Source organism: Thalassophryne amazonica, chromosome 6, assembly GCF_902500255.1.
Source record: "Thalassophryne amazonica chromosome 6, fThaAma1.1, whole genome shotgun sequence".
Lineage (NCBI taxonomy): Eukaryota > Metazoa > Chordata > Actinopteri > Batrachoidiformes > Batrachoididae > Thalassophryne > Thalassophryne amazonica.
Genome location: NC_047108.1, coordinates 103,191,972 through 103,217,986, shown reverse-complemented (window position 1 = coordinate 103,217,986; position 26,015 = coordinate 103,191,972). Strand labels below are relative to the sequence as shown.

At 40.7% G+C, this 26,015-nt stretch overlaps 1 protein-coding gene across 4 annotated transcripts; it reads left to right on the top strand.

Annotated features, from left to right (window-relative positions):
* The first annotated feature begins 5,455 nt into the window (after positions 1-5,455).
* Positions 5,456-25,799, top strand: klhl12 (kelch-like family member 12). Of its 4 annotated transcripts, XM_034173038.1 has the most exons (13): positions 5,508-5,794; positions 11,145-11,148; positions 13,513-13,739; positions 14,021-14,174; positions 14,495-14,712; positions 19,794-19,943; positions 20,050-20,164; positions 21,878-21,984; positions 22,056-22,251; positions 22,355-22,513; positions 22,603-22,701; positions 22,800-22,986; positions 24,901-25,799. In XM_034173038.1, exons 3-13 carry the CDS (start codon positions 13,557-13,559, stop codon positions 25,025-25,027), a joined length of 1,695 nt encoding a protein of 564 aa, XP_034028929.1. In that variant the 5' UTR covers positions 5,508-5,794; positions 11,145-11,148; positions 13,513-13,556; the 3' UTR covers positions 25,028-25,799. The 4 variants fall into 4 exon arrangements, with proteins under 4 accessions (XP_034028928.1, XP_034028930.1, XP_034028929.1 ...); XM_034173037.1 differs by lacking the exons at positions 5,508-5,794; positions 11,145-11,148 and adding an exon at positions 5,456-5,486; XM_034173039.1 differs by lacking the exon at positions 11,145-11,148 and having other exon boundaries at positions 5,507-5,794.
* Positions 25,800-26,015: the final 216 nt, after the last annotated feature.

The window sequence follows — 26,015 nt, the reverse complement described above, 5'->3', positions numbered from 1 at the left end:
GAAACAGGATGCAAAGCAAGATGATAAATTCACCTGCTGGACTTTGTTGGTTGTCAAATGTGACAGACTTGAGACTAAAAATATGCTCATGTCCCCATACATAAGTGTTTATTTAGCTGTAAATCGTTATATTAAACACTTTTGTGGCGAATATTTGATGTAGAATAATACTTGAATAATAAGATCAGTAAATTGAAATGATTAATTGTCCGAAATGAGTAATACTTTTCTTGAGCAAGCTGAAAGACTCTTTGATATAACTAGAAAGCAGCGCACGCGAGAGCTCTACAGAAAGATTAAGTTCAGGATTCTGTTCTATAATTTAAAGATAATGGCCTGTTCATCGGAATTTTACGACGGAGTTTTAGGGCCACATTGAATTTTTGTGTTTTTTTTGGACTTCGACAATAAAGTCGTAATATTACGAGAAAAAAGTCGTAATATTACAAGAAAAAAGTCGAAATATTATATTGTGACTTTATTCTCGTAAAATTACGAATTTATTCTCGTAATATTACGAATTTATGCTCGTAATATTACTTTATTCTCGTAAAATTACGACTTTTTTCTCGTAAAATTACGACTTTATTGGCGTAATATTACGACTTTATTCTCGAAGTCAAAAAAAAAAATCAATGTGGCCCTAAAACGCCGTCGTAGAATGAAATCTTTCAGACGGCTTTTTTTATAGATTGGTGTAGCAAAGGAACTAACTTGCATGACAAAGTCTTCTGTCCAAGAGTTTTGTGGACTCCTGTTCCTCTGTGGCAGCTAGAGATACCCAAGGTTGACCTTGCATACTTGAACTTAAGGCAGTGAATAATAATGGAGTCATAGTCAATCAATCAATCAATTTTATTTATATAGCGCCAAATCACAACAAACAGTTGCCCCAAGGCGCTTTATATTGTAAGGCAAGGCCATACAATAATTACGTAAAAACCCCAACGGTCAAAACGACCCCCTGTGAGCAAGCACTTGGCGACAGTGGGAAGGAAAAACTCCCCCCTAACAGGAAGAAACCTCCAGCAGAACCATGCCCAGGGAGGGGCAGTCCTCTGCTGGGACTGGTTGGGGCTGAGGGAGAGAACCAGGAAAAAGACATGCTGTGGAGGGGAGCAGAGATCAATCACTAATGATTAAATGCAGAGTGGTGCATACAGAGCAAAAAGAGAAAGAAACACTCAGTGCATCATGGGAACCCCCCAGCAGTCTAAGTCTATAGCAGCATAACTAAGGGATGGTTCAGGGTCACCTGATCCAGCCCTAACTATAAGCTTTAGCAAAAAGGAAAGTTTTAAGCCTAATCTTAAAGTAGAGAGGGTGTCTGTCTCCCTGATCTGAATTGGGAGCTGGTTCCACAGGAGAGGAGCCTGAAAGCTGAAGGCTCTGCCTCCCATTCTACTCTTACAAACCCTAGGAACTACAAGTAAGCCTGCAGTCTGAGAGCGAAGCGCTCTATTGGGGTGATATGGTACTATGAGGTCCCTAAGATAAGATGGGACCTGATTATTCAAAACCTTATAAGTAAGAAGAAGAATTTTAAATTCTATTCTAGAATTAACAGGAAGCCAATGAAGAGAGGCCAATATGGGTGAGATATGCTCTCTCCTTCTAGTCCCCGTTAGTACTCTAGCTGCAGCATTTTGAATTAACTGAAGGCTTTTCAGGGAACTTTTAGGACAACCTGATAATAATGAATTACAATAGTCCAGCCTAGAGGAAATAAATGCATGAATTAGTTTTTCAGCATCATTCTAAGACAAGACCTTTCTAATTTTAGAGATATTGCGTAAATGCAAAAAAGCAGTCCTACATATTTGTTTAATATACGCTTTGAATGACATATCCTGATCAAAAATGACTCCAAGATTTCTCACAGTATTACTAGAGGTCAGGGTAATGCCATCCAGAGTAAGGATCTGGTTAGACACCATGTTTCTAAGATTTGTGGGGCCAAGTACAATAACTTCAGTTTTATTTGAGTTTAAAAGCAGGAAATTAGAGGTCATCCATGTCTTTATGTCTGTAAGACAATCCTGCAGTTTAGCTAATTGGTGTGTGTCCTCTGGCTTCATGGATAGATAAAGCTGGGTATCATCTGCGTAACAATGAAAATTTAAGCAATGCCGTCTAATAATACTGCCTAAGCATGTATAAAGTGAATAAAATTGGTCCTAGCACAGAACCTTGTGGAACTCCATAATTAACCTTAGTCTGTGAAGAAGATTCCCCATTTACAGATTACAATTGTAATCTATTAGATAAATATGATTCAAACCACTGCAGCGCAGTGCCTTTAATACCTATGGCATGCTCTAATCTCTGTAATAAAATTTTATGGTCAACAGTATCAAAAGCAGCACTGAGGTCTAACAGAACAAGCACAGAGATGAGTCCACTGTCTGAGGCCATAAGAAGATCATTTGTAACCTTCACTAATGCTGTTTCTGTACTATGATGAATTCTAAAACCTGACTGAAACTCTTCAAATAGACCATTCCTCTGCAGATGATCAGTTAGCTGTTTTACAACTACCCTTTCAAGAATTTTTGAGAGAAAAGGAAGGTTGGAGATTGGCCTATAATTAGCTAAGATAGCTGGGTCAAGTGATGGCTTTTTAAGTAATGGTTTAATTACTGCCACCTTAAAAGCCTGTGGTACATAGCCAACTAATAAAGATAGATTGATCATATTTAAGATCGAAGCATTAAATAATGGTAGGGCTTCCTTGAGCAGCCTGGTAGGAATGGGGTCTAATAGACATGTTGATGGTTTGGATGAAGTAACTAATGAAAATAACTCAGACAGAACAATCTGAGAGAAAGAGTCTAACCAAATACCGGCATCACTGAAAGCAGCCAAAGATAACGATACATCTTTGGGATGGTTATGAGTAATTTTTTCTCTAATAGTTAAAATTTTATTAGCAAGAAAGTCATGAAGTCATTACTAGTTAAAGTTAATGGAATACTCGGCTCAATAGAGCTCTGATTCTTTGTCAGCCTGGCTACAGTGCTGAAAAGAAACCTGGGGTTGTTCTTATTTTCTTCAATTAGTGATGAGTAGTAAGATGTGCTAGCTTTATGGAGGGCTTTTTTATAGAGCAACAGACTCTTTTTCCAGGCTAAGTGAAGATCTTCTAAATTAGTGAGACGCCATTTCCTCTCCAACTTACGGGTTATCTGCTTTAAGCTGCGAGTTTGTGAGTTATACCACGGAGTCAGGCACTTCTGATTTAAAGCTCTCTTTTTCAGAGGAGCTACAGCATCCAAGGTTGTCTTCAATGAGGATGTAAAACTATTAACGAGATACTCTATCTCACTTACAGAGTTTAGGTAGCTACTCTGCACTGTGTTGGTATATGGCATTAGAGAACATAAAGAAGGAATCATATCCTTAAACCTAGTTACAGCGCTTTCTGAAAGACTTCTAGTGTAATGAAACCTATTCCCCACTGCTGGGTAGTCCATCAGAGTAAATGTAAATGTTATTAAGAAATGATCAGCAGAAGGGAGTTTTCAGGGAATACTGTTAAGTCTTCAATTTCCATACCATAAGTCAGAACAAGATCTAAGATATGATTAAAGTAGTGGGTGGACTCATTTACATTTTGAGCAAAGCCAATAGAGTCTAATAATAGATTAAATGCAGTGTTGAGGCTGTCATTCTCAGCATCTGTGTGGATGTTAAAATCGCCCACTATAATTATCTTATCTGAGCTAAGCACTAAGTCAGACAAAAGGTCTGAAAATTCACAGAGAAACTCACAGTAACGACCAGGAGGACGATAGATAACAACAAATAAAACTGGTTTTTGGGACTTCCAATTTGGATGGACAAGACTAAGAGTCAAGCTTTCAAATGAATTAAAGCTCTGTCTGGGTTTTTGATTAATTAATAAGCTGGAATGGAAGATTGCTGCTAATCCTCCGCCTCGGCCCGTGCTACGAGCGTTCTGACAGTTAGTGTGACTCGGGGGTGTTGACTCATTTAAACTAACATATTCATCCTGCTGTAACCAGGTTTCTGTAAGGCAGAATAAATCAATATGTTGATCAATTATTATATCATTTACTAACAGGGACTTAGAAGAGAGAGACCTAATGTTTAATAGACCACATTTAACTGTTTTAGTCTGTGGTGCAGTTGAAGGTGCTATATTGTTTTTTCTTTTTGAATTTTTATGCTTAAATAGATTTTTGCTGGTTATTGGTAGTCTGGGAGCAGGCACCGTCTCTACGGGGATGGGGTAATGAGGGGATGGCAGGGGGAGAGAAGCTGCAGAGAGGTGTGTAAGACTACAACTCTGCTTCCTGGTCCCAACCCTGGATAGTCACGGTTTGGAGGATTTAAGAAAATTGGCCAGATTTCTAGAAATGAGAGCTGCTCCATCCAAAGTGGGATGGGTGCCGTCTCTCCTAACAAGACCAGGTTTTCCCCAGAAGCTTTGCCAATTATCTATGATGTCAATGCACTTCATGAGCATGTAACAGAGAGTTACCAAGAACATACTTTTTGAGGTGTTGAAAAAAGGTGCTATTGGAGCAGCTTTTGTAGTCCAAGGATGGACTATTGAGTCCTGCAAGAGAATATCAGATTTCCTGAATGTATTCACAGTGGAATTATTTGCTTTTATAATGGCGGTACAGTGGACAGCACAGATAGATCATTGTAAAATGTTGGTGTGTAGTGACTCTGTGTCAGCTATCAACACTACTGGGACAGATTCATTCAGGAGTTAGTAATACCTCATTTACAACATTCTTTTGCTGATTAAGCTGATGGCAAGGGTTGAGATATCATTAATGTGGGTTCCAGCACATATAGGTATCCCAATAAATGAAAAGGTGGATAGGTTAGCCAAAAAACTGTGACAAAAGAAAACATTGATATTAGTATAAATTTTTAAAGCAGAGGGCGCGTATATTGCATGAAGGGAAATTAATTCACAATGGCAAAAATTCTGGAAGCAAGAGACTAATGGTAGGCATTTATTTTCAACAACTAGTAGAGTGGGAGATTCAGGAAACAGTAGAAGAAGAGGATGGAAAAGAAAGGACTATTAGCACTATTGCTAGACTGAGAATTGGTCATACTTTCTTGAACACTCGCTTCCTCCTAGCAAAGCACCAGGATGGACTTGGAATGTCAAGAGCCACAGTGCAGGATGTTCTCAGGTATTGTAGCAACTATTCTTGAGAAAGGTAAGAGCTTCTCTCAGAATTTCGAAGAATGAGCCTGAAAAAAGTTTCTGTTGGACGTATTTTAGACATAGGTTCAAGTGGGAGGGGGAAGTGCTGTTTTTTAAAAAACTCGAAAGACACTGGACTTAGAGGATTGAGTACTGCTATAATGGACTGATGCAGAAGGTGGCAGCAATGCAACTGTAAGGATCCCGGCTGCCGTTAAACGCCATAGAAGAAGAAGCAGAAGAAGAAGGTTGGGCGCGCACGCACGCATGCGCACACTTAGTGTGACGTCAGGTCTGTTTACGTCCAATCTGTAGTCTGCATGCAGTTATGAACGAAATTTGCTAATCGTATCCGTGGTATTATTATTTTGACGTTTCAAAAATAGAGAGCTTGTGTGTAGCGCCATTTGGAGGTGGTCATCATGGATTAGCTCTCGTCCACTGTTTTTTGGGTTTTTTTTTTTTTTTTGGGGGGGGGGGTTGTTTTTTCGCAGACTGCGTGACGGATACAACAGACTAGTTTGTTGCTGCTACCGTTAGCTAGCCGCGCAACTTAGCTAGACGTTTTGACGTTTTGAGTGAGCTTCACAGCAGTGACAGGTATATAGAAATTCTTGACAAGTGTTTGTGTCTGTCGCTTCGTGTGTTGTCTTTCTCTAACCGTCAGCTTACGTTATATGGCTGTATTTTCGTGTGTGCTTGAGTTTGGCGTTAGCTGGCTGCTAGCTAATGTGTAGCTATAGTTACTGCCTCCCAGTGGTGGAAAAAGTAGTCAAATCTTTGAACGGTAAGTAGCAGCTTATTATAAAAATAAAGAGTAAACGGTCCTGTAGTGTTTTGTATGCTGTGTAATGTGCACGTAGGTGTGGGTGCAATAGACTGATTTGAACTGAGAGAAAATCAGCAACCACAGAAGAGCAACACTGAACACACAACACATCGAACCTTGAAGCAGATCGGTTGCAGCAGCAGACCAGTTCCCACTTCTGTCAGTGGGCTGGAATAATGGAAGATTTTAAAAACATTGCCTGGCATCTTTCTTGCGACATATTGATGATAGTATCAGAAGTTGTCGTAAACTATTTGAAAGCACTGCCCCATCATATCTTGTATCAACAACTCCAGCTGCTGATGTTGGTGTCATGGTGTGGTATGTGCATGATGCTGTCACTTCAGTATGGAAGAGAAATACCAAACATTAACTAGATGTATGTTCTGTGTTGTAAACCTATTTGGTAGAATGGCCTAAGCAGAGTGTCACCCCTTTGAGTCTGGTCTGCTTAAGGTTTCTTACTCAGTATCATCAGAGGGAGTAGAGAAGCTTGAATCTTTGACTGGACTGGGTTGCTTGACGTGAGGACGTTTCGCTTCAAATCACAGAAACTTCCTCAGCTAAAATTCTTGCTCTGGTAGTCTGACTTCTGTCTTGACTCTTGTAGAGAAGAATAAACCAGAAGCCAACAAAAGCTGGAGTTTTTAACCTAACCAGACCCCTCCTACCGAGAGGCTGACTGCTATAGGCTAGTGACTACACAATAGCTCTAATTAGCACCTATTGTGCTCTAGTTAGCACTCTCCTAATGATGGGATGGAAGCCTCCCCTGATGGCTCCCTTGACGACTCTCCTGATGACGTGAATGACTCATTACCATGAGCAAAAGACTGAAACTGCTTTGACCTGAGTACCCCATTGTAAACAGGGGACAAAGCATGTCTGAGACCCGCCCCCCGGTTAAGGCTGGGTTTCAACTGTTTTACAAAGAATGCTTCCTTGACACCTCTCTCAAACCATTTCTTCTCTCTGGTTAAGATTTTAACTTCCTTGTCCTCAAACGTGTGGTTAGTGTCTTTCAGGTGGAGATGAACTGCAGACTGAGGTCCACTGGCGACCTCTCTGCGGTGCTGGTATAGCCTCTTGTTTAAAGGTTGCTTAGTCTCACCTATGTAGTGTTCATTACAGTTTTCCTGACATCTGATATAATACACTACATTGCTCTGTTTGTAACTAGGGATCCTGTCCTTAGGGTGAACTAATTTCTGTCTCAAGGTGTTAACCGGTTTAAAGTAAACTGGGATTTTGTGCTGTCTGAAGATCCTCTGTAGTTTTTCCCCTACTCATGCTAAATAAGGGAGAGACACTCCTCTTCTTCTTGTCTCCGTCTCCTGTCTATCTGGTCTCTTTGTTTTCTGGGACTTCTGCACTTTGTCCAGGGACCATTGTGGGTACCCACATACTGTGAGGGCTTTCCTTACAAGTTGTTGTTCTTTAGCCCTTCCCTCTGCAGTTGTGGGCACCTGTAGGGCTCTGTGTTGAAGAGTCCTGATCACCCCGAGCTTGTGTTCAAGGGGGTGGTTTGAGCCAAAGAGCAGATATTGGTCAGTGTGAGTGGGTTTTCTGTAAACCTCTGTCTGGAGCTGCCTGTTCTCTCCAATCGTAACATCACAGTCCAAGAAGGCTAAATGGTTGTTTCTGGCATCCTCACGTGTGAACTTGTTATTGGAATCCACCAAATTGATGTGTTCTGTAAAGTCCTCGACCTCGTGTTGCTTGATTATAACCCATGTGTCATCAACATATCTGAACCAGTGACTGGGAGAGATGCCCGTGAACAACCTCAAGGCTGTCTTCTCCACTCGCTCCATGAACAGATTGGCCACAGTGGGGGATACCGGAGACCCCATCACACCACCATGGATCTGCCTGTAGTAATTCCCCCTAAACAGGAAATACATGGTGTTAAGACAGATCTCCAAGAGTTGGCAGATGCGGTATGGATTGAGTTTGGTCCTTTCAGGTAGAGACACATCCTCCAGCAGCCTCTGCTAACAATCAATCAATCAATCAATTTTTTTATATAGCGCCAAATCACAACAAACAGTTGCCCCAAGGCGCTTTATATTGTAAGGCAAGGCCATACAATAATTATGTAAAACCCCAACGGTCAAAACGACCCCCTGTGAGCAAGCACTTGGCTACAGTGGGAAGGAAAACCTCCCTTTTAACAGGAAGAAACCTCCAGCAGAACCAGGCTCAGGGAGGGGCAGTCTTCTGCTGGGACTGGTTGGGCCTGAGGGAGAGAACCAGGAAAAAGACATGCTGTGGAGGGGAGCAGAGATCGATCACTAATGATTAAATGCAGAGTGGTGCATACAGAGCAAAAAGAGAAAGAAACAGTGCTAGAGCACAATAGGTGCTAATTAGAGCTATTGTTTAGTCACTAGCCTATAGCAGTCGGCCTCTTGGTAGGAGGGGTCTGGTTAGGTTAAAAACTCCAGCTTTTGTTGGCTTCTGGTTTATTCTTCTCTACAAGAGTCAAGACAGTGTAGCTTATTCGTAGCTTTGGAGGCCAGGCTGGGCGAATTGGAGACTCGGCTCCGCACCGTGGAAAATTCTACAGCTAGCCAGGCCCCTGTAGTCGGTGCGGACCAAGGTAGCTTAGCCGCCGTTAGTTACCCCCTGGCAGATCCCGAGCAGCCGGGAAAGCAGGCTGACTGGGTGACTGTGAGGAGGAAGCGTAGTTCTAAACAGAAGCCCTGTGTACACCTCCAACCCGTTCACATCTCTAACCGTTTTTCCCCACTCGACGACACACCCGCCGAGGATCAAACTCTGGTTATTGGCGACTCTGTTTTGCGAAATGTGAAGTTAGCGACACCAGCAACCATAGTCAATTGTCTTCCGGGGGCCAGAGCAGGCGACATTGAAGGAAATTTGAAACTGCTGGCTAAGGCTAAGCGTAAATTTGGTTAGATTGTAATTCACGTCGGCAGTAATGACACCCGGTTACGCCAATCGGAGGTCACTAAAATTAACATTAAATCTGTGTGTAACTTTGCAAAAACAATGTCGGACTCTGTAGTTTTCTCTGGGCCCCTCCCCAATCAGACCGGGAGTGACATGTTTAGCCGCATGTTCTCCTTGAATTGCTGGCTGTCTGAGTGGTGTCCAAAAAATGAGGTGGGCTTCATAGATAATTGGCAAAGCTTCTGGGGAAAACCTGGTCTTGTTAGGAGAGACGGCATCCATCCCACTTTGGATGGAGCAGCTCTCATTTCTAGAAATCTGGCCAATTTTCTTAAATCCTCCAAACCGTGACTATCCAGGGTTGGGACCAGGAAGCAGAGTTGTAGTCTTACACACCTCTCTGCAGCTTCTCCCCCCCCTGCCATCCCCTCATTACCCCATCCCCGTAGAGACGGTGCCTGCTCCCAGACTACCAATAACCAGCAAAAATCTATTTAAGCATAAAAATTCAAAAAGAAAAAATAATATAGCACCTTCAACTGCACCACAGACTAAAACAGTTAAATGTGGTCTATTAAACATTAGGTCTCTCTCTTCTAAGTCCCTGTTGGTAAATGATATAATAATTGATCAACATATTGATTTATTCTGCCTTACAGAAACCTGGTTACAGCAGGATGAATATGTTAGTTTAAATGAGTCAACACCCCCGAGTCACACTAACTGTCAGAATGCTCGTAGCACGGGCCGGGGCGGAGGATTAGCAGCAATCTTCCATTCCAGCTTATTAATTAATCAAAAACCCAGACAGAGCTTTAATTCATTTGAAAGCTTGACTCTTAGTCTTGTCCATCCAAATTGAAAGTCCCAAAAACCAGTTTTATTTGTTATTATCTATCGTCCACCTGGTCGTTACTGTGAGTTTCTCTGTGAATTTTCAGACCTTTTGTCTGACTTAGTGCTTAGCTCAGATAAGATAATTATAGTGGGCGATTTTAACATCCACACAGATGCTGAGAATGACAGCCTCAACACTGCATTTAATCTATTATTAGACTCTATTGGCTTTGCTCAAAAAGTAAATGAGTACACGCACCACTTTAATCATATCTTAGATCTTGTTCTGACTTATGGTATGGAAATAGAAGACTTAACAGTATTCCCTGAAAACTCCCTTCTGTCTGATCATTTCTTAATAACATTTACATTTACTCTGATGGACTACCCAGCAGTGGGGAATAAGTTTCATTACACTAGAAGTTTTTCAGAAAGCGCTGTAACTAGGTTTAAGGATATGATTCCTTCTTTATGTTCTCTAATGCCATATACCAACACAGTGCAGAGTAGCTACCTAAACTCTGTAAGTGAGATAGAGTATCTCGTCAATAGTTTTACATCCTCATTGAAGACAACTTTGGATGCTGTAGCTCCTCTAAAAAAAGAGAGCTTTAAATCAGAAGTGCCTGACTCCGTGGTATAACTCACAAACTCGTAGCTTAAAGCAGATAAGGTTGGAGAGGAAATGGCGTCTCACTAACTTAGAAGATCTTCACTTAGCCTGGAAAAAGTCTGTTGCTCTATAAAAAAGCCCTCCATAAAGCTAGGACCTCTTTCTACTCATCACTAATTGAAGAAAATAAGAACAACCCCAGGTTTCTTTTCAGCACTGTAGCCAGGCTGACAAAGAGTCAGAGCTCTATTGAGCTGAGTATTCCATTAACTTTAACTAGTAATGACTTCATGACTTTCTTTGCTAACAAAATTTTAACTATTAGAGAAAAAATTACTCATAACCATCCCAAAGACGTATCGTTATCTTTGGCTGCTTTCAGTGATGCCGGTATTTGGTTAGACTCTTTCTCTCCGAATGTTCTGTCTGAGTTATTTTCATTAGTTACTTCATCCAAACCATCAACATGTTTATTAGACCCCATTCCTACCAGGCTGCTCAAGGAAGCCCTACCATTATTTAATGCTTCGATCTTAAATATGATCAATCTATCTTTGTTAGTTGGCTATGTACCACAGGCTTTTAAGGTGGCAGTAATTAAACCATTACTTAAAAAGCCATCACTTGACCCAGCTATCTTAGCTAATTATAGGCCAATCTCCAACCTTCCTTTTCTCTCAAAAATTCTTGAAAGGGTAGTTGTAAAACAGCTAACTGATCATCTGCAGAGGAATGGTCTATTTGAAGAGTTTCAGTCAGGTTTTAGAATTCATCATAGTACAGAAACAGCATTAGTGAAAGTTACAAATGATCTTCTTATGGCCTCAGACAGTGGACTCATCTCTGTGCTTGTTCTGTTAGACCTCAGTGCTGCTTTTGATACTGTTGACCATAAAATTTTATTACAGAGATTAGAGCATGCCATAGGTATTAAAGGCACTGCTCTGCGGTGGTTTGAATCATATTTGTCTAATAGATTACAATTTGTTCATGTAAATGGGGAATCTTCTTCACAGACTAAAGTTAATTATGGAGTTCCACAAGGTTCTGTGCTAGGACCAATTTTATTCACTTTATACATGCTTCCCTTAGGCAGTATTATTAGACGGTATTGCTTAAATTTTCATTGTTACGCAGATGATACCCAGCTTTATCTATCCATGAAGCCAGAGGACACACACCAATTAGCTAAACTGCAGGATTGTCTTACAGACATAAAGACATGGATGACCTCTAATTTCCTGCTTTTAAACTCAGATAAAACTGAAGTTATTGTACTTGGCCCCACAAATCTTAGAAACATGGTGTCTAACCAGATCCTTACTGTGGATGGCATTACCCTGACCTCTAGTAATACTGTGAGAAATCTTGGAGTCATTTTTGATCAGGATATGTCATTCAAAGCGCATATTAAACAAATATCTAGGACTGCTTTTTTGCATTTACGCAATATCTCTAAAATCAGAAAGGTCTTGTCTCAGAGTGATGCTGAAAAACTAATTCATGCATTTATTTCCTCTAGGCTGGACTATTGTAATTCATTATTATCAGGTTGTCCTAAAAGTTCCCTAAAAAGCCTTCAGTTAATTCAAAATGCTGCAGCTAGAGTACTGACGGGGACTAGAAGGAGAGAGCATATCTCACCCATATTGGCCTCTCTTCATTGGCTTCCTGTTAATTCTAGAATAGAATTTAAAATTCTTCTTCTTACTTATAAGGTTTTGAATAATCAGGTCCCATCTTATCTTAGGGACCTCGTAGTACCATATCACCCCAATAGAGCGCTTCGCTGTCAGACTGCAGGCTTACTTGTAGTTCCTAGGGTTTGTAAGAGTAGAATGGGAGGCAGAGCCTTCAGCTTTCAGGCTCCTCTCCTGTGGAACCAGCTCCCAATTCAGATCAGGGAGACAGACACCCTCTCTACTTTTAAGATTAGGCTTAAAACTTTCCTTTTTGCTAAAGCTTATAGTTAGGGCTGGATCAGGTGACCCTGAACCATCCCTTAGTTATGCTGCTATAGACGTAGACTGCTGGGGGGTTCCCATGATGCACTGTTTCTTTCTCTTTTTGCTCTGTATGCACCACTCTGCATTTAATCATTAGTGATCGATCTCTGCTCCCCTCCACAGCATGTCTTTTTCCTGGTTCTCTCCCTCAGCCCCAACCAGTCCCAGCAGAAGACTGCCCCTCCCTGAGCCTGGTTCTGCTGGAGGTTTCTTCCTGTTAAAAGGGAGTTTTTCCTTCCCACTGTAGCCAAGTGCTTGCTCACAGGGGGTCGTTTTGACCGTTGGGGTTTTACATAATTATTGTATGGCCTTGCCTTACAATATAAAGCGCCTTGGGGCAACTGTTTGTTGTGATTTGGCGCTATATAAAAAAATTGATTGATTGATTGATTGACAGAAGTCAGACTACCAGAGCAAGAATTTTAGCTGAGGAAGCTTCTGTGATTTGAAGCGAAACGTCCTCACGTCAAGCAACCCAGTCCAGTTGAAGATTCAAGCTTCTCTACTATGGAAACCGCCTGGACAACTGAGAGCCTACACAGAATCATCAGAGAGAGTTTTTCCTTACCACTGTCGCCTGTGTGTTTGCTCTAGCGGTTGGTAAGGTTAGACCTTAATTGTGTGAAGTGCCTTGAGGCAGCTTTGTTGTGATTTATGATTTGGCACTATATGAACTAAAAAAAATTGAATTGAAATTGTTGCTTTTCAGACATGAGGCTTTGTTCTTTTCCTCTATTTTCCTCATTATTTGAGGAGCATTCTGAAAGTTGGCCTGTCTGAAGGCATGGCATAAAGTTGTATGAGTGATTGAAACACCTCTGCAATTGTAGTGTTTTCTGTGTTAACAAGGTACTGATCCCAGAGTAGAAAAGTTGCTGGTAGACTTCCCCAAAATCATGATCAAGATATATATACTTTGGATATGCCCTCATAAGGGGGGAAATCTGGCGTGATTTACTGTCAGGGTATCAAATAATACGCTGACAGTACCCTAACTGAACCATGCAGGTGTCAGTGTATACCACAAATCTCCACAAACTGTTTCTCTTTGACTTGCATGTTGAATGTGTAGCATGATCGTATGTGATGTAAATATTTTTTTCTGTTTATTTCTTAGAGTCGTGGAGTAGTTTGAGATCCTTGAGAAATTCTCAAGGCGACATGGCTCCAAAGGACATCATGACCAATTCCCATGCCAAATCCATTCTTAATGCAATGAATTCACTACGCAAGAGCAACACACTTTGTGATATCACTCTGAGAGTGGAGAACACTGACTTTCCGGCACATCGGATTGTCCTAGCTGCCTGCAGTGACTATTTTTGTGCCATGTTCACTAGTGAGGTAACTGCAACTTTTTTTTGACCTGATTGCATGGTCATACATCCAACTTGATTGTAAACAAGAAGCTGCAGCAGATGCAGTTATTTTTCATAAATAAATAAATTGTTGATCACACTGTAAGCAGGTATCTTGAGGCAAATTAGGCTTTTTAATTTTTTTTTTGTACAGTTGACTGTCTTGCAGAATGATTGAGAATCATTGCAACACCAATACTTGATGCTTTTAAATAATCACTTAAGTGTTGCTGTTACACATGACTGTCTCTTGTTGTGGCTCCACAGCTTGCGGAGAAGGGTAAATCCTTTGTTGACATTCAAGGACTCACTGCTTCAACTATGGAGATCCTGTTGGACTTTGTCTACACAGAAACAGTGCTTGTCACAGTGGAGAATGTACAAGAACTGCTTCCTGCAGCCTGCTTGTTGCAGCTCAAAGGTAAAGTTAGCAGTGTCTGTAAATTAATTGACATGTTTAACCCTGACATCCCTGTGTCGTTGCAGCACCATCTTTTTTTTTTTTTTTTTTTTTTTTTTTTTTTTTTTTAGAAGAAGAAGAAGAATTGGGTTGAGTATCATATCAGCATTTTGCTAACTGGGTGTATATATATGTGTGTGTGTGTGTGTGTGTGTGTGTGTGTGTGTGTGTGTGTGTGTGTGTGTGTGTGTGTGTGTGTGTGTGTGTGTGTGTGTGTGTGTGTGTGTGTGTGTGTGTACACACACACACACACACACACACACACACTCTGTTTTCTTCAGGAGTGAAACGAGCATGTTGTGATTTTCTGGAGAGTCAACTCGACCCCTCCAACTGTTTGGGTATTCGTGACTTTGCTGAAACACACAACTGCTTGGACTTGATGCAGGCTGCAGAGCTCTTTTCCCAGAAGCATTTCTCTGAGGTGGTCCAGCACGAGGAGTTTATGCTGCTCAGCCAGACAGAGGTTGAAAAGCTTATAAAATGTGATGAAATTCAGGTAAGAGCGACAGTATCTTGAGAAATTGCTGTTGTGTTATTATTATTATAGTATTATTGTGCTGCTGTATAGATTATTGATCTGCTGCAGGTTAATACTCCACATAAGCACTTTCAGCACAGAACCAAAAATTTGTGATTTGAAAGCCCTGATAACAGTCTGTAATGAAACACTCAGAGACTGCAACGTTAGTCAGTATGGTATTCTATGCACAGCATTTTCCAGAGTGCAAGTTGCACTGGAGTATAAGTTGTATTGGTACAAATATACCTCTTTAAGAGGGGAATCCCCCCCTTATATGTTGTATTTGTCACTCAATGCAAGAAGAAGCAAAATGGATTTATGAGCCAATATTTTTTAAAGTTCAGACAGGTTTACATTAGGGTGTGATTCAAGCCGACACAGATTTAAATGAAACTTGGCTCAGAGATGGAACCTACCAAGAAACAAACTTCCCAAAACTTCTTGACCAAAAACCAAATGGTGACCTTGCCAGGGGTCATCAAAGTTCAAGGCAAAAATGAGCAAAACTGATATTTCATTAAATTCCATCTTTCAAGTGGTGTAACATTCAGTGCCATCAAGTCCCCAGGCTAGTTGAACTATCAAATGACATAGGGAGGCAAACTCTTTCATTTTATATACATATTTGGTTGTGGGATTGATGGCACTGAATATAGGTGTCGCTCAAAGTCTGGTCATTTTGTGAAGTTGGCTGTATTTAAAGGCCCATAACTCTCTGTGCGATCAAGACCCCAACCAGATTTCAATGTTATCAACAAATATAGGCCCTACTCTATCAATTGCAACTGAAAAAACATTGGGGTCTTGATGGCGCTGGCCACCAGGTGGCGCCAAAGTACTCGACTTGTCCAATTTTGAAGAGGTTTAGTGCCACCTGGTGGCTCGCGCCATCAGCCTTTTTTCCTCCTCAAGACCCCATCTGGTTGGAGTCTATTGTAGCAGTGGGGTTTAAGTAAAGTGATCTAATACACTGTACTGATTTCTCATTAGCCTAAAGCCAAAACGTTCCAATGTTTGGTAAAGGGCACTCCTGCCAACTGAGTCGAATGCCTTCTCTGCATCTAGAGTGATCAGCGTTGCACTAATATTTTTTTGGACCAGATAATCAGCTACATGTCCTGTGCTTGCCTGTCGTAGACAAACCCAGTTTGGCCTAAGTCAGTTCAGAGACAATATGTTCCATTCTTTTGGTAATAATTATGAGATGAGACAAGATTTATTGTCATTGTCATTACATGAGTGCAACAACAACGAAATTACGCTTACACTTCAATTACCTCAGACAAAATACAGCAATTAATCCACAATTATTACTAGTTGAACGTAATAATGGCACAAATTGGAATTAAAGACAACACATACAACCCCTGGCAAAAATTATGGAATCACCGGCCTCGGAGGATGTTCATTCAGTTGTTTAATTTCGTAGAAAAAACGCAGATCACAGATATGACACAAAACTAAAGTAATTTCAAATGGCAACTTTCTGGCTTTAAGAAACACTATAAGAAATCAGGAAAAAAAATTGTGGCAGTCAGTAACGATTACTTTTTTAGACCAAGCAGAGGGAAAAAAATATGGAATCACTCAATTCTGAGGAAAAAAATTATGGAATCATGAAAAACAAAAGAACACTCCAACACATCACTAGTGTTTTGTTGCACCACCTCTGGCTTTTATAACAGCTTGCAGTCTCTGAGGCATGGACTTAATGAGTGACAAATAGTACTCTTCATCAATCTGGCTCCAACTTTCTCTGATTGCTGTTGCCAGATCAGCTTTGCAGGTTGGAGCCTTGTCATGGAGCCTTGTCATGGACCATTTTCTTCAACTTCCACCAAAGATTATCAATTGGATTAAGATCCGGACTATTTGCAGGCCATGACATTGACCCTATGTGTCTTTTTGCAAGGAATGTTTTCACAGTTTTTGCTCTATGGAAAGATGCATTACCATCTTGAAAAATGAAATCATCATCCCCAAACATCCTTTCAATTGATGGGATAAGAAAAGTGTCCAAAATATCAATGTAAACTTGTGCATTTATTGATGATGTAATGACAGCCATCTCCCCAGTGCCTTTACCTGACATGCAGCCCCATATCATCAATGACTGTGGAAATTTACATGTTCTCTTCAGGCAGTCATCTTTATAAATCTTATTGGAACGGCACCAAACAAAAGCTCCAGCATCATCACCTTGCCCAATGCAGATTCGAGATTCATCACTGAATATGACTTTCATCCAGTCATCCACAGTCCACGATTGCTTTTCCTTAGCCCATTGTAACCTTGTTTTTTTCTGTTTAGGTGTTAATGATGGCTTTCGTTTAGCTTTTCTGCATGTAAATCCCATTTCCTTTAGGCGGTTTGTTACAGTTCGGTCACAGACGTTGACTCCAGTTTCCTCCCATTCGTTCCTCATTTGTTTTGTTGTGCATTTTCGATTTTTGAGACATATTGCTTTAAGTTTTCTGTCTTGACGCTTTGATGTCTTCCTTGGTCTACCAGTATGTTTGCCTTTAACAACCTTCCCATGTTGTTTGTATTTGGTCCAGAGTTTAGACACAGCTGACTGTGAACAACCAACATCTTTTGCAACATTGCGTGATGATTTACCCTCTTTTAAGAGTTTGATAATCCTCTCCTTTGTTTCAATTGACATCTCTCGTGTTGGAGCCATGATTCATGTCAGTCCACTTGGTGCAACAGCTCTCCAAGGTGTGATCACTCCTTTTTAGATGCAGACTAACGAGCAGATCTGATTTGATGCAGGTGTTAGTTTTGGGGATGAAAATTTACAGGGTGATTCCATAATTTATTCCTCAGAATTGAGTGAGTCCATATTTTTTTCCCTCTGCTTGGTCTAAAAAAGTAACCGTTACTGACTGCCACAATTTTTTTTCTTGATTTCTTATAGTGTTTCTTAAAGCCAGAAAGTTGCCATTTGAAATTACTTTAGTTTTGTGTGAGGCCTGTGATTCCATAATTATTGCCAGGGGTATACATTTGACATTGTTTATGTGCACTAAACTTGAAGCAGTCAATCACTGGAATTGAGGCAAAGTGGGTGAAGACTGCAGCAGTAAAAAACACGCTGCCTCCAGAGTCTCAAGCTAATTGATGTAAACAGTTTATAATCTGTATTTAGTACTGATATTGGCCTGTACGAGGCACACTCTCCCTTATCCTTGCCATCTTTAGGGATTATTGAGATCAGGATCTCGTAATTACAAGAAAGGATTTCATAATTACGAAATCAGTTGTCTCCTGATGTTGTAATTACGAGATCAGGTGTCTAATTTGTTTTTTCTTTTCTATTTTCTTTTTAATTTCTTTTTTTATATATAGCTTCTGTACTTCCAATCCCTCAATAAGGTTAGCCGATGATAGCACACTGTGATCAGACATAAAGTGTGGATTTTCCCCTAAGGTGCTCCTGGATGAATGTCCAGGGAGGGACACCGGATGTCTCACCAAAATGAGACGTGTCTCGCTCCCCCCCAGGCTTCCAGCTTTTACTCACACAGCCCCACGACCACTGAGGGACAAAGAGGGGCTCACTCCCAACCAAGCGCATGTCAGTCTGTGTGCCCCGCCTTCCTGGAGGAGTTTCATACAGTATCAGCAGTTACAAATTGGTGATTTTCGATTATGACTCTGGAATTCTCATGCAAAACCCAGTAAGTCCTTTTTTTTTTTTTCTTTTTCTTTCAAATGTAGAAAAATGCGGCTGAAAATGGAGATTTAAAGGAAACCCTATGCGGAAATGCACAGCCTTTCATCAATAACATGAAAACAGTTTGTTCAAATTCTTTAATATTTGACAACCAAGTACATGTTGGCATCAACTAAAAATTTATGGTTTTGGAGATGCTGGGTTTTGCATCTGAACTATTCATACATACATATATGTATATATATATATGTATATGTGTGTATATATATATATATATATATATATATATATATATATATATATATATATATATATATATATATATATATATATATATATATATATATATATATATATATATATATATATATATATCGTAATTACGAGATCAGGTGTCTAATTTTTTTTTTTAATCCGGTAAATGTAATACGTTTCTGTAGTTTCAGACACTAGAACAAAAGAAAACGCTCAGAGAGGATGAAGGAGGTGTTTGCTGGTGGTTATGTGATTTATCTGGCCTGTCTGTTTTGTTAAAGATATCTTGATTACCATTTTTTTCCCTTTTACCTCTGTCATAACCATTGCGAGAGGGTGTTTTTTTCTAGAATTCGAAATTGATCATTGTGAAATCTTGTGTATTCTTTCTACTGAAGACAGCAACGGGGGACAATGGAGACAGTATAATTTCACTTTAGCTCAGCAGGCATGGTGTCTGTTCATTTAAGGATCCAGATCTGTTATAGCTGTATTAAAAAGGACTGCTCAGCCTTTGCAGAGATGAATACTTTCAAAGTTCCCCAAGTTAGGATATTACTATACTTACAGCAGCTGAAGTGGTCAAAGATGTGGTTATGGTGCAATCAGACAAATGCTTTGCCTCACAGTAAATAAGGTGGAATGTATTTGTATTTCCTACTATCTTTCAACCCTCTCTTCTGAGTAAGACCAGAGAAAATCAAATATCAACCTGCTGAGATCTCACTGCCCTACAGTAGCACTCACTTTTGTTCATTTGTTTGACGACGTGATTATAGTGGAGAAAATTTGTGCTTGATTTAATTTGATTTAATTTGTGCTTTTTACTTAGAAAATTTCAATCACGAAATCGCATACTTTGTTTTGTGCAACCAAAGTTATTCTCACATGATGATCATTGAGATGTTGTGCCCACTTTTGTTGTTTTTAAAATTAAAAAGTAGACCATGCCTGCAAATTGCAGTCATATGTAGTTTGCAATCAAAAGTAGTGTCTAAGTTATTGATAATTCTATCCAGAAGCACTGATTACTATCATATTTTTTTCAGTAATTAACTATTCATTTATTTTTTTACTTTTTAAAGTCATCTTTTCATTTTCTGCATATGTTCTCTGCACATAGGTGGATTCTGAGGAGCCCGTGTTTGAAGCAGTGTTAAACTGGGTAAAACACAACCGGAAAGAGAGAGAGCCCTATTTACCAGACATGCTTGAGTTTGTTCGCATGCCGCTGCTTACCCCCCGCTACATCACAGATGTCATTGATACTGAGGTGAGCCATGCGGGTTGTTCTCACATTTAATTAAAAATGTGCTTTTGAGATAATATTTGTAACATATTCCATCATAATAAAACAAGTATGTTTTGTTGGGTTGCAGCCACTAATTCGGTGTAGTCTGCCCTGTCGAGACCTTGTTGACGAAGCCAAGAAATTCCACTTAAGACCCGAGTTGAGAAGTGAGATGCAAGGCCCACGCACGCAAGCTCGATTAGGTATAAATCCTGGTTTTAACAGTTTTATGTGTATATTCGGGCTACCTCAGTGATTTTTAGCATTTTGTTTTTATTATGATTTGTATTTCTTCTGATCATTTAGGAATGTTGTTCTGGAGCAGTGTACAGATGCTATTCATTGATGACACATGTACATTGGTGGTCATCATTATTGGCATCCCTGAAGTTTAAGTACTGAATTTAAAATATGTTCAGAAATAAATACAAATGCACCAGGTTGTTTCATTTGTCTCACACCCTGGACATTGTCAGTTTCAGCTCATGCCATCAGGCAGGAGATACAGAATATTACAAACCAGAACAAACTGTTGTGTGTTGGGGGGTGTGGCTGGATGTTTTGGTGTTTTTTTCTTTTCTTTGCTCTTCAGGTGGCATGGAAACTGATTTGTCTGTGGAGAAGGTGCTGGCTGAAGAGTCCTCACCCTCATCAACATCATGTGTAGCACCTGTGACTGGTGCTCACATGCAACCTTAAAGACTTTCAGCTGAAGCAGATAATTGGATGGCGTTCTGCATTTAAGGCATGTGTGATTCAAGCAGAACTGCCGGGAACTCGACCTTGTGATGTTCGTTTGTGAGACGCTGAGGACCGCGCCTGGGTTTGACACATCGAGCCCGTGAAGCAAGGAAGGGTGAGGACACATGCTGTCAGCACACATTAAAGGTAATTAAGTGTTTGATTAAGTGTTGATAGTAACTTGGTGTTTTGTTACACAGTATACTGGAATTGTGATGAGAATTGTGCAGCTTGCTTCTCACTGCTGTGGCGTGCGGATAAGTGATCCTCCACCTGTTGTGAGAAGCTGCTCATTTGCATAAAGTTAAAAAAGATACAGACCTGAATGTGTTGCTGATAGCGTGTGTCTTTTGAAAGATATTGTTGTAACTGCTGACTTACCTCACCTCTTCTTTGCTTCACAGAGAGTCGGTTTGTCGTGTCCACCTGGGGGGTGTTTGGCGGTGGTAGTGAGTCCAGGAGCGCCGGGTTTTGATCCTTGCGGACGCTGGAGAGCGTGCCAACAGTCACTCCACCAGAGGGACGCTGTTTTTGTTTTTACACCTTTTAGGCACAGTGGGTGTAATAAATATATTGTTTTTGGAACCACTTTTCTGGTTATTTGTAGCGCTGGGTTCCGTCTGACGCAGGTCCGCTCCTCAACCCGCGTCGACACAACACAAACCGTCTAAAAAATAGTTTTTATCCAAAGGCAATCATGGCACTTAACTCTTCAAGGTGAAATAGTATGTTCAGTATGCAATACATCTGGTGGCAGTCTTTTTCACCCAGTGCAACCTGTGACCGTACCATTCCTGTCCATAAACAATGCAATTTGTTTTGTTTTTTTGTTTGTTTTTTTTTAGATGTTTTATTCCTGTTCATAGTCAGTGCAATATGTTTTTAAACTATTTATTACTCTTAACTCACGAGCCGAAGCACTTTCAATTTCGTTGTGACTTTGTAAAAAGTAACAATGACAATAAAGACTATCTATCTATAATCTGAACATTTAATAAAATGTCCATTGTTATTGAACAACTGCTTTCATTAAAAAAAACTTTTTTTCCTTTCTTTTTTTTTCTTTTTCAAGGAAAGGAAAAGTATGCAGTTATTGCAGCTCTAATGCATAACTCTTCCTTTGTAACCCACATGGTTGTGGCTGTTAAATTTTACCAATTTATTGGTGTTTTTAGGTGCCAAAGAAGTCTTGTTGGTTATTGGAGGGTTTGGCAGCCAACAATCGCCAATAGACATAGTTGAAAAATATGATCCAAAAACTCAAGAGTGGAGCTTCCTTCCTGTAAGTATTGTTTTGAACCAGATCCTTATGTGTTGAGATTGAGATGTAAAATCTACTCCCGCCTATTATAGAACATTGCACGCAAGAGGCGTTATGTGGCCACGGTGTCGCTCCACGATCGGATTTATGTGATTGGTGGCTATGATGGTCGGTCGAGGCTCAGCTCTGTGGAATGTCTAGACTACACGGCAGATGAGGACGGCGTTTGGTACACTGTTGCCACCATGAATGTGCGTCGTGGCCTTGCTGGAGCCACAACACTTGGAGGTAAATGATTATTGCCTTCACCTGTGTTGCCTTCCTGCAGAATCCTTCCCAGAGGTGTAAACACAATCACTAAAGATCTTTCTTTTTATTTGGTTCTGAACAGATATGATCTATGTTGCTGGTGGCTTTGATGGAAGCCGCCGACACACCAGCATGGAGCGATATGACCCAAACATTGACCAGTGGAGCATGCTGGGAGACATGCAAACAGCAAGAGAAGGAGCTGGGTTGGTGGTGGCCAGTGGACTTATCTACTGTCTTGGTACAGATAGAACAGCTTGCCTATCTTTGAAACATTAGATGATTGAAAAAATGTTTGGAAATTTTAATTTTCTTCCTTTGTACTCGTAGGTGGATATGATGGACTAAATATACTGAATTCAGTAGAGAGGTATGATCCACACACAGGACACTGGACAAGTGTTACTCCAATGGCCACCAAAAGGTCAGGTGGGTTCCCCAGGCTTGGATGACAGAGAGAACTAAAATGTTCTTAGCAGCTCTGCTAGTATCTTCTTCCTTAATCTGAGACCATTGTACTGTTTTAGGAGCTGGTGTGGCTTTGCTAAATGATCACATCTATGTAGTAGGAGGTTTTGATGGCGTTTCACATCTGGACTCTGTGGAGGTCTATAACATCAGGACAGACTACTGGACCACTGTAGCCAGTATGACTACTCCTCGATGTTATGTAGGGGCAACTGTTCTGCGAGGACGTCTCTATGCCATAGCCGGGTAAGAAAGCCTATCCTTATGTTTTAGCTTCTGTGGTAACAGTCAAACCAAGATCTAAGTGTACCACAGAACATTGAGTAGCTCTATGCCAATATGTATTCACTGATTAAACCAGGGGTAGGCAACCTGTTCCAGAAAGAGCCATGAGGGTGCAGGTTTTCTTTGCAGCCACTGACTCCACCAGGTGATTTCACTAGTGAAACTAGTGAAAGGCTTCGAGCGGCCATCGACAGGCTGGAACGACCAGATCATTTCCAAACTGAATGCTGTGTTGATATGGGACGTTGTCTGACTACCAGAGAAATGGCAAGAGAGGTGGACATAGCACTTTTTCGGCACATTACACTGTTACAGGAGATTTTGTAATGAAAGACGTGCGGCGGAATCCGCGCGTCAGGACGGAGCCGCTAATGGCGCAGAACAAAAAGCACCTCCGTGTTGGAAGTCTCACGGGACATGCCCAGCTCTTCCACCATTCGGAAGATTCAGACGGCTTTGGGTGGCTTTTCAGTCGAGTGAGTATCCAAGAAATTGTCGAAGAGCTGAGCATGTCACAACATGTCCTGTGAGACCAACACGGAGGTGCTTTCATTCCACGCCATTAGCGGCTCCGTGGCGAATTCCTCCACTCCTGTTTTCATGACAATCTCCTTTAACAGTGGAACGTGCCGGGAAAGTGCTATGTCCACCTTTTTTGCCATTTCTCTGGTAGTCAGACGACGTCCCATATCAACACAGCATTCAGTTTGGAAATGATCTGGTCGTTTCAGCCTGTCGATTGCTGCTCGGAGCGCGGCGCGCCCTCCGCCACTGTGCGCCGTCTTTAAACCGGCTGTACCACTCCTTAATCTGTGTGATGCCCATAAAATCGTCCCTGAAAGCCATCTGAATTTTCCGAATGGTGTCCACCTGGATGTCTCTCACAGTTTCTGGAAAAATTTTGATGCAGCGCTGCTCCAGCCGTTCAGACATTTTCCTCACAATGAAAATCCGACGAGGGGGGAGGACCAGTGCTCACTCAAAGCGTGCTCACAGGCGAATTATGCAACCGACAGGTGTGAAAAAACTCACACATGCGCACGAAGTTTCAAGCTTGGCTGATGCAATCACACATGATTAAAATCCATAAGGTTATTGCAAAAATAAAAAGGTCCGATACTTTTCTAACAGACCTCGTATATATTATACAATTGATGGATGGCAAGGCGTAGACGAGGCGTAGCCAAGTCCAATATAATTTTTCTTCATCCAATATTTCTCTATGTTGGACGACTTGCCATCCATCAATTGTTATGTTCTCCACCCCTCTCCCAAATTAAGCAAACAACAAAGAGTCAAGTAAATTAGATCAATTTATTTTGTTGTGAACAGCATATGATTGATTCTGATGCGATGAATGCTTCTAAAACATCAGTAGCGTGCTTGTCTACCTTCTTAGTGTTTTTGGCATCCTTGGAGTTCAATATTTCCACCAGTTCCTCCTCTGTGAACTGAGCAAACCTCGCTGGCAGACAATTTTCTGCTGTTGTTGACATGTTTGTTGCCATTTTTTTCAACCGTCTGTCAGCTAGTTCCTGACCTTCATATGCCATGCTCTGATTGGCTAGCTGTTGGCAGTAAGCTCTAACGCTATTGGTCAGTGGGAACTGATCCAATATAACTTTTGGTCCTAGCCTTTTTGGATCCACCATAACTTTCTGGTGCCAAGCATGCCAAAACACAGGTAAATGATGGACAGAAAGACTAATCTGTGATTGGCTATTGCAATCTGAGTGGAAAACATGTAATTATAATTATATATATATGTGTTCTGCTTTGTCTTTCTTTCATGGAATTTACATTTCAAAGTGTATTATTGTTTATTTTTACTGGGGGGGATCTTTTTTGCATTCGGTGTGTCTTGTCACCTTCTAGATATGACGGGAATTCTCTTCTCAGCAGTATTGAATGTTACAATCCAGTTATCGATACATGGGAGGTGATTACCTCCATGGCTACACAGCGCTGCGATGCAGGAGTGTGTGTTCTACGAGAAAAGTGACCTATGCCAAGAAGAACAAACACGAGCGGATAAACCGTAGGAGGATGGGCAGCTATCACTTGACAACATGCCACTAAGACAAAACCACAAAGGGAGGGGTTTCTTCACCAGTATGCAAGTAGGTGTGCTTGAAAAAAAAGGGCAGTTTGGGTTGACTCCTTCGCTTTTTTGGAACAGACATTAAGCTTCGTCATGGTCAACATATTCTAGAAAGAAAGAGTCCTCTGATGAGCCTGTCACCATTTGCATGAATCTCTTTGATACTTGTTGCTGTCTTCATCTGAGGTTTTTTTTTTGTTTTTTTTTTCTTCCTCATTTTGTCTTCAAAGTGCACTATATTTTTACTTGTCAGATGAAGACTCAAAATGATGGAGCAGATTTAGACTCCAGTTGCTGCTAAATGCCTTATGACTTCATCCTACATCCATCAATGAACATCCACGTTGCCTCTCGTTTGACATTGATGAGAACTACAGTAGCTTATTTTTAAGTACACTCATCTCATATTGGCATGGTCATTGATGGCTCAATAATTCATGCCCGTTTTTAGAATTCTTACGTATACAGTGCTCTTAGAAACACAGTACTTTAATACAAATGGTATCGTCTGAGAATATATACAGTATTTAGAAATGAATATGTTTAGAAAATGACTGAATTGTACATTTATTCTGATTATTTTGCTCCATTTTGCAAAATTGAAAGGTCATAACTATGAGGCGCATGCGACACCCTTCACCGGCGAGTGCTAATAAACATTCTGAGAATTTAAGATTTTTTTTTTTCCCTCCCTCTCTTGAATCTTGGGTTGTCTCGGTTTTATGTACACCTGAATGTCTACTTTGGTATAAATATTGCTGAAATAAACTATTGAATAACATTTTCTAACACTCCTGGTCACAAGTCTCAAATTCATCAAAGTACTGGTAAAGTATCATGGGACAGGTCTGTATGTGCACAAGCACTAGTATGTGCTAGTGCTACATGT